This window comes from Mytilus trossulus, chromosome 5 (genome assembly GCF_036588685.1).
Source record: "Mytilus trossulus isolate FHL-02 chromosome 5, PNRI_Mtr1.1.1.hap1, whole genome shotgun sequence".
In the NCBI taxonomy this organism is placed as follows: domain Eukaryota; kingdom Metazoa; phylum Mollusca; class Bivalvia; order Mytilida; family Mytilidae; genus Mytilus; species Mytilus trossulus.
Window position 1 is genome coordinate 10320100 of NC_086377.1, and position 10242 is coordinate 10330341.

General features: G+C 30.5%; 1 protein-coding gene across 1 annotated transcript; it reads left to right on the plus strand.

The window, feature by feature from the left end:
* The first annotated feature begins 3019 nt into the window (after window positions 1-3019).
* Window positions 3020-8930, plus strand: LOC134717589 (E3 ubiquitin-protein ligase TRIM71-like). Its single transcript, XM_063580081.1, has 5 exons — window positions 3020-3786; window positions 4497-4553; window positions 5566-5631; window positions 6414-6434; window positions 8921-8930. Exons 1-5 carry the CDS (start codon window positions 3020-3022, stop codon window positions 8928-8930), a joined length of 921 nt encoding a protein of 306 aa, XP_063436151.1.
* The last annotated feature ends 1312 nt before the right edge of the window (window positions 8931-10242 follow it).

Consider the following 10242-nt stretch of genomic DNA (forward strand, 5'->3'; position numbering starts at 1 on the left):
TTGTTTACTATATTATCATATATAGGTAGGAAGAACGGGGCAATACAACTTCAACCAATGAACTTGATGTTTCATGACAACAATGGCTGCCTAATCTATATATGACGATACAGATTGTCTCTCAGATAACTCAGTCTATAGCGATTCTGTCAAGGAACATGGCGGATTATTCTTCAAGAAACACCGCGGATTAAAACAAACATAGTCTTTATACATTGTGTGTGTTAGATTCCTTTTGGGTATCATTATATAAAAGTAATACATTAAGTATTAATGTATTTAAAGGAACCATATTTAAGGTATGACATATTCCACTTAAAATGCAGTTATCACGGTTATCATACAATACTACATGTCAGAATCCTCAAAGCGAATACCGTAGGAAGTAATTATACAAGACTATATTGTATAACAGATTCCGATAAGTCATCAATGCATTTAGAAAACTTGCATGAATGATTCACCTATGGCATTGATGTATAAAGGCATAGTGCATAACATTACACAAATTAATGACAAATTCCAAAAAGGTATCATTATGTTAAGATAAATTCCCAAAAAGCATTATCATGTATAATTATCATGTGTGACTGGTTTCGCTAGCACATCCAATTGTACACGTATCATGTATAACAGATTTCTCTGAAGTCAAACTAATTAAATTACTTTCTCTTTGGAATAGCTTACCCCTAGAGAAATCAGTGCAAAATAGAAATTTACGCCTTAATGTTGTTCATAATCAAGCAATACATATATTCCCTAAAATTGCCTTTGAGTTTTGGTTGAGAACGGGTTTTACTGAAACAACATCATCACATATCCATTTCTATTGTTGCCAGATTTGAGAAGAAACGTGTATCTGCGGGGTTAAGTTATACTGTCAGACAGCCTATTTGGATGTACAAGTTTATTAAATATAATAACATAAAAACAAAACACAAGAAACAGTGATTATGTCTAATGAAATTAAAGTTTGCGATATGCAACATATTTTCATGATCTCATACAAATATTTATACATAAGTATAGTGTTAATCAATAGATGGGCGTTTTTCAATAAAAACGTGAATTCTTGTCCCAGACAATTTGAAAAAAATGTGTTTGATCTTTACAAGTATTTGTTTGTGCAGTTAGTATATTGAATAAGATTTCACAGTTAAGCAAGGAAGTATACCACTTTTAGAGATATTAATAAGATATTGATTCATGAAAGGTTCAAAATAACCTAAATGGCATGTCCCTAGACCCCCTGTTCAACATTCATACTCTAAAATATTGTATAAAAAAGGTAAAAATAAATTATTTTTTTTGGGATATAATTTCTTTAATTATTCAAAAGTATGTTTATAGCCAACATATATTAATAAAAAGCTTTTTACAAAGGATGTTTAATTTTAAAAGGTGTGTCCCTGACATTCCTGACAAAATGTTCACTACGAAACAAAGTGGTTAATTTTTCTAACAAACAGTTTTATTAAATCAATGTTTGTAAGAGATATAAACATTAGGGTATTAATGCTTTTAAAACGGCAGTTAAATTGTTGGCCCTAAAAAATTGAGCACATCAGATGCACCGGAATGATACCGTATTTTTGTTAATTTCCACTACGGAACGGGTGAAATCTCCTTCAGAATCTGGTTGTAAAATTATGAAAAAAATATCAGTGCACATCTAAAGACGTGTTTTGATGAATAGAATCATTATTGTTACGTTCTAGTATAGAAAGTGTTGGTGAAAGATAAAACATGCGAATATGACCACTACGAAACGGTCTACTAACGAAACAAGTATTGGAGCAAATAAATTCGTAGTGGACACTACCACTTCTGTATACCTTGCAGTCGTTTTTTACTCTTTTTGCAATTATATTCGTAAAGAGCAAATAACAAGTGTTAGTTTCATGTAATTTTCAGTATGTTTTATCAACATATGATAGTGTTGATGTCAATACGAAAATTTTGGTCCACTTCGAAACAGTTTTGTCAACAACGAAACTCATCAAAATGTCCACTACGTAACATGAGTTGTACCTTCATATGTGAAGTCCTGTCCAATATTTATCCATAAAAAATTGTTCTCAAATTCAGAAAAAAAGGTGATCGTTCTAGTATATAAGGTAAAACAAACTGGAATGTATATAAAATACATCAAAATGCAATAAGATGTGCGTTTAAAAGCAGTTTCATAGTGGACAAATGTTCCCTACGAAACAGTGCATAAATTATGAACAAATATCATTTTAAAGAGTATTTAAGATTACTAGACTAAGTACTCTTTTTTATTTATAAACAGGTCTATAATAGAGGTATTCAAAATAATTCTTCAAAAACAGTTTTTGACAAATTGATTTTCCTGTCTTTTGGGTCCGAAATTCACACTTTTATTAAAAGACGCCCAGGTATGTCTAGGTTTATTTAGCAATTTAAAATTACTTGATTATAATTTATTACTGTACAAATAAAATATAAGAATTATCATCTGACTGAAAGAATACGTTTTAACGGTTTGATATTTTTGTGCTTATCCATTTACCTAATATTTTCTTTGTATGCATTGATGTTCATCATTTATATGTTGTCAATATGATTTTCTCTAATAAAAAAATGTAAATATTTACGTATTTTTAATTCAAATTTGGTAAATTAACAATCAAATTTTTATTCCGTCGTGGATAATTCTTATTCACGATATACACAAAATTAAATATGAAATGAAAATTTCTGCATTTACAGTAAGATTATATTTTTTTATTTCAATTGTAATGTACATAATGATATTTGTATAACACGCCTAAGTAAAACCTAAATGTCAGTAACATGAAAAAGTAATCAACCTAATCAGAAAGCTGTTCAACCACACCATAGTTTTGTATAAAAAAAATTATAATTGTTTTACCAGTTTTTATTTAAAAGACGCGTCATACATAAAAAGCCGTAAATTGTGTATAGTGTAGAATATTGTTGTCATTGGTTATTTGCCATACATATGTAAAGTACATTATAATGAATCATTGACAACATGGCTCAGGCAGCTTCTAAAACGTGTGATATTTGTGTAAATGCTTTTGGATCTCATTACTGCTTAGAATGTGAACAGTACTTTTGTGAAAATTGTAAAGGCTTTCATAAACGGCAGAGAGGGACAAAGCACCACAAGTGTCAGTCTTCCTCTGATGTTATACCGGAAGGGAAATCAAAATGTAAAGACCACAATGAAGACGTAAGTTTTGTATGTAATACCTGTAACGTAGCGGTATGTACCAGTTGTGTAACTGGCAGTCATTTAGGGCATGCCTTTTCTAAACTTCTCGACAGCATATTACAGCTAAAGGAGACGAATACAACAGACCTGCGTAGTAAGGTACATGAGGCAACCCAAAACATGAAGCAGATAGAAGAAGTTCTGACGGCATTTGATGGGAAGGTGGAAGGAATAGTCAAAGCTATTACAGAAGAAGGTACAAAGATAAAGACCATGGTTGATAAATGTATCTTAGAGAAGTTTGCATCGGTCAAGGATCAATCCAGGAAGGAAAGGGACAAATTAACCAAGCTATTGGAAGATACTCAAAGGGATTTGAAGGCAGGACGCGAATTAGACAAGAAAATACATGAACTCAACAAGACACGAAACGATGGAAAATTGTTGCAGTCTTTACAGAAGCTTACAGACGACATCGGAAAGCTGACGGTAAAGCCTATACCTGAATTTCCGAACGTACAGTATACTGCTAAGTCCGCAACAGATACCGATGTTGAACAGCTGTTTGGTAAATACATAATCAGGTACTTCTGCTAAAAATAACTGAGCATTTTGTTGTCGTAATACATGTTGTAATATAACCATAGTATCTTAAAGAGACACGTATTTTTCAAAATCACAATTATGTTGTTTTTTTAAATATCAACTTATGTCGGGATATGATATCACAAACGAAGAAGAGATAATTCATGAAATACAAATATGTGGTCATTACAAATGTATTGTTCAATATTATGGATTCAAAATGTGCTCCAGTAGATAAATACGGGGTCTATGGTATTTTACATTTTAATTTGTATTGAAACATTTACATTTACCAATCTCGACAATACGTAAACATATGTAGAAATGGAAACAAACTTGACCATACATAAACATATGTTAAAATACTTGCTTTCAAACTAGTACAGATGTATCTGTTTTTCTCGTTATTTAAATATTTTATTATAATTTCATTAATTTTGTGCAATATTATAATATGAATAAAGACAATAGAAGTATACCGCTTTACAATAGTCAGAAATCGATTAAACAAATCAAAACAAAACTGAGGGAAACAAACATTAACTAAAAGTGGAAAGCAACAGAACAACATTAACAGTATACTGCTACAAAAACAAACGCCAACATACAAAGAAAATGACTATGTGTTTTAAAACAACTGTTATACTCCTGATACTTGACAGAACATTTTGAGAAAAAAGTGTAAAAATTTTTGTTTGTCTTTTATCAGTGAAATGCGTACACAACAAACCATGAACAGAGACAGTGAAATGCCTTCACCCAAGAGGTAGGGAAATATATTTGCATATAAAACAGTTTTTAAATTTACGTATTTGACAATGTAAACTTGTTATCAAATGTTTGAGTAAATTACACATTATCTTCTTGCATACCTCACCATTTGACGTTTTAAGGCTTCTGATTAAGTTTGTATTATATATTGTGTACACCCTTATATCGTTGAATCTTATTTTCGATAAATCAATTAGAAAGTCTCTCTGGTTTATGTCGCTCCTCTTTTTTCCAATAAGTACGTTGGCTCGAGCATGATTGCATTTAAGTAAATAAATCTTCTTATGATATGCAAACGCAAACTAGTAGCTTCAATTATTTTTCAATAGCGTTAAGTTTTTATTGCATTATCTCTCCTTAAAATGCACCTGCTTGTCTAGTTGAAATAATTAAAACCTCTTTAAACTTATACGATGTAACCAAAATATAAAAGTCATTCATCACAATTATCTGGACTATAGAGGCAATCAAAAGACGCCATACTGTTTTACAACAACATAACAACAACATACTCTTTTGTTAAGTATAGTTTGTCCTTTTGGTAAATAGCCTTTGTATGCAATATCTTTCCTCATATGGAAATGTCCTCTTTCTGATATTGTCACCTCTTTTTAACATAAAAAATATGATTAATTCACAAAGTTATTCGCAATCGACTGTCAATAAAAAGTTCAACCACTTCAGCATTCACATTCACAATCATCTGTTAATGAAGGTCACATGCACATCAACACTGAACTATAGGTAACCTCTCCGAATTTAAGCAATATATCTTCCTGGAAAAAATGTATCTCAGTCTGGGTGTGAGCGGATTTGTTTTTCTTATAGATTATTATTTCAATTAATTCGAGATTCATTAACTTGGTATATGACTCTTCTATATATTTCGAAGGTTTTTTGTTATTTTTTCACTGTTTATGTGTGTACCAGTTCGTAAAATCTCAGTGTTATTATCATCTTAAAAAAGAGTTGAATCTTAATCTAATTAATTATGTTGATCATTGTAGTGATTACAAACAGGATGTGACACCAAAAGAGCAAGGGAGACACCTGTTGAAATGTGACGAGTGTGGGTAAGTTTTCATGTTTCGATGGACAAGACACACAATTGTATATTTACATCATATGGCGTATCAAATATATAAAGACAAAACATGTTTATTCCTTAATTTCAATGAAGTGCAGACTATATTTTGTCTTCGAAAATGCAACTTCTGTCATTTGGTTTAATCTAAAGCCACATACACTGTAGATGTTTGCAATGCTTTAGCAATTTTTTAAACCCATTGATGAAAAAACAGAAAGAGTGTTTAGGAGAAGAATTACACCTCTCACTTTTTAAATACTTTGATATTGTAGCATATGGAAAGTTGAGATTTCACTAAACTTCTCTACCGCCACCGCATATTTGCGTATTTCTAAATTCAGGAGGCTCTCGTCTTTGTTTGTCTTTTTAATATTAATTTCAGTTATTTAATGTGATTTGAGATAATTATGACGTTTATAATCACAGAACTTGCAGGACTTTCTCGTTTTTTTATTTTCACAGAACTTTCTCGCTGTGTTACAGACCCATTATTGGCCGTCGACCTTCTGTTACTCTTAAGTCTGGTGTGTGTGTCTTTGACACATTCATCATTTCCATTCTCAACTTTACATAGATGTCATTCTTAAAGAGAAACATGTATGGTGCGAGAACGATTTAAAATTTGTCTAACAATACTATACTCATGTCCTGGTAAAATATTACAGCTTCATATTTTTGCGAACAGCAACATATCTATCAGTATGTTAGTTTAGACAAATTGCACGTGATCAGGTGTAACTGACATTATTGATCTGTTTCATCTTTCAGAAAGGAAAAGAGATCTGATTTGTAAGTATTATCTACGTCTATTGTTAATGACAAATACCTAAAATAGTCATCTACTACAAACAAGGTTTACAAATACATATCGTGCATCTCAATCACGTAATCGTTCTGATACTATACATTTAATAAAAGAACAATTTATTAAACACTGACAATTAGATACATATTGCAATATTAAAACAAGATATTTATGATAACAGCTGGATATGGTTGAAGCTAACCATGTTTACGATTTTTAATTTATGAGGTGTTTTATGAGGTCTTTTGGTTTTAAACAATAAGATATTTTATTTTCACCAGGCAAGATAGAAAATTTTACGATTTTCTTGATTGTGGATTATTGATAGCACAGAAGACATGGAATCCAAATATTGTTATGATACATAACCATGGATATGTGACATTTTTCAGTACAACAATTCGTCTTATTTTACTCCCCAAAAAACTTACATTCTAACGTGAGCAACACGACAAATGCTACATCTGAGTTGTCTATGCATTGTTTTAATATCAAAGGTACCAGGATTATTATTAAGTACATCAGACTCGCGTTTCGTCTGCATAAGACTCATCAGTGACGCTCGTATCAAAATATGTATAAAGCCAAACAATTACAAAGTTGAAGAGCATTGAGGAACTAAATTCCAAAAAGATGTGCCCAATACGACTAAGGAAATTAATTTAACAAATTTAAATTTTTGTTTTTAATTGCAAAGGAGTTGTATGCTTTTATTGTCTTTTTATGATTTTCGAATGTCCATTATATCTTGTTGTGAATATCCTTTAAGAAAATGAACAATTGATACCTATTATACTGGAGTTGAACATAGTCCCCTTATAACATATTATGTTTGTATCACTCACACATTGTTGCTAATATAATGACATTATGTGCGACTGTTATACAGATTATATGTTAGGTTAGTTGTACAACCAGGTTTAATCCTTTATTTTCGTAAAGGAAATCCCTGTACCTAGCCAGGAATATGACAAATAGGTTTATTTGACAGATGCGTTAAAGCTTTTTATTTGCCATTTGATAAAGTACTTTTCATTTAAAATTGTCAGTGATCTGATATGTTTTTTACACACATATAACCTCTTATAAAATGCATGTATAAATCTAAATTGTGTGATAAAAAACTGTTTTTTTTAATATACCTTTGTTAAAGACCGTACAGCAACATATAATTAGCAATCGTATTACATCTCCATTTGTATTACAAGTGATAAACATAAAACTACGTTAGATTATAGAAGTGACTTTTCTCTGTTCATGTCACAACAAGTATAAAACAGTTATTCATTGCAAGATTTACACCTCCTGCTATGTATGTCTGATCTATCTATAAAAGTCTTAATCATAACTTTCATTTCATATTTATTTCAAAGCAATGATAAAACAAATTGAAATGATCTTTTAATTAACAATTACGTATACCGACAATGTCTTTTAATTCAATAAACCACATGTCAATGTGTGCTTATATTTTATATATCACAGTGAACTTGAAATTGAGGATATAACCGAAAAGACAAGTTCTGTTCTTTCTTTTGTACCTAATTTCCATCTAGTAACTGTGAAAAACAATTGCAATTATTATCCATTTATCATTTTTCGAAGCGAAACAAGTCAGCCATAATTAATTCAGATTATTTGCTACAGTACTATGATTGCTATATGATTACCATAAACATCATAGAAACAAAACACATACAGAAAAAGTTGATGCTATTTTGATTTGTATTGTCTCCAAATAAAGGCAACAGTAGTATACTGCTGTTCGAAATTTATAGATCGATAGAGAAAATACAAATCCGGGTTACAAACTGAAGCTGAGTGAAACGTATCAAATATAGGAGAACTACGTTACAACAGAAAGTCAACACTAAAATGTAACACATACAGAAACGAACTATAAAGTAACAATGGCCATTGTCTGACTTGGTACAAGGCATTTTATGAAATAATGGTTGGTTAAACTGTTTTTGTTGCATGTCAAACCTCACGCTTTAATGGTAATGTTAATAATAACATTAAAATGACAACATTACACGACAGGGCTACAATTAAAAATCGAAGAAAGCATAGGACAGAGGAACAAACGAGTAATAGCCATCAAAAGTTACCAGGTTAAACATTTTATACGCCAGACGTGCGTTATGCCCTCACAATACTATGCTCAGATGAAAAAAGTTTGAAAGCCAAAACAAATACAAAGTACAAAAGAGATAAACGGTTTGAACAGTCATTTACATAATTTTGGGGAGATATTCATGTTTAACACTTGGTTTGTTATTTTTTATATTTAAGCATCGTTTAAATAGCAACAACATTAACACAGTTTCATCTAAGCAACACACAAGCAATTTAAAGCAATATGAAAAATTAGCAAATCGATAACTGATGTTTTGAGAAGATTTTTTATATGTTTTTGGATTTTTGAAGTTTTTCCTTATATTTCAAACTTTTTTTTTATATTTTTCAGCTATCAGTAAGTGTCAAGTAGCAAACAGATAAGTATAGAAAACAATTATATATGCAATTTATAATATAACGATGGTTATGCAATGGCGTTAGCAGAGAAGTCATGTTAAATAATAAACATAACAGTACCATTTTATGAAGATAAATACTTACAAAGTGTTTTAAAATTTGTTAGTATATAACCATTATCTGTGTTTTGTTTTATTTTAAAACCCTTTTATATAAATTAAAAGTTAAATCACAGCATGTTTGTACTTAAATAACAGCTCTCAGATTTTAAGATATGAGAACAAATTGATTAGAGTCCTTCCGTTTTGAATTTTACTCGGAGTTTTTTTGTGAGTTTACAGTTGGTTAAGTAATAAGATATGATAAGATATTCGAGACTGAGTTTTTAAAGCTTGTGCCATGTTATTGTTTATGCGTACAGTCAGTGGTTTGTAAACATATGTTGAAAAGAATGTCGACAATACTGTATGTTTTGCATTTCCATAATTATTCTGTCTCGTACTTTAAAAAATTCAAAACGCCCGAAAAGTTACGTACATTTGACGAAGCGGAACAAGTCAGACATAATTAGTTCAGATTTGTTGCTACAGTACTATGATTGCTACATGATTGCTATAAGCATCATAGAAAAAAAACACATACAGAAAAAGTTGATGCTGTTATGATTTGTATTGTCTCGAAATAAGGACAACAATAGTATACTGCTGTTCAAAATTCATAAATCGACAGAGAAAAAAACAAATCCGGGTTACAAACTAAAGCTGAAGAAAACGTATCAAATATAAAAAAACTACGTTACAACAGAAACTCAACACCAAAATGAAACACACACAGAAACGAAGTATAAAGTAACATTGACCATTTTCCTGACTTGGTACAGGGCTTTTTATGAAATAATGGTGTGCTTCCTTAGATTTTAAACTTTTTTTTTTTTTCAGTACCATGTTAGTGTTATGTACCAAATAGATAAGTATAATGTGATAAGTTTACCCCAAAAAAAAAGAAAGAACGGACATCATATAGTGAATCGTGTGTGTGGTGTTTTTAACGAATGGGAAAATATAACGCCAGTTCCCAAAAAAAACATTATAATATATAAATGTTATATAACCCATTCCCATTTAAGAAGCAATGTGATATTTTGAATTCTGATTTTTAAGAATAACATCAGATAGAGATGACTACACATATTACATAAGTCTCTCCAATACTTTAGTATTGTGACTTCTATAAGAACGTTCATAGTACATTAAGCTTTCAATCCTATGAATATCTGATGTTTCATCGTTATATAATTCTATATTTTGTTAAACG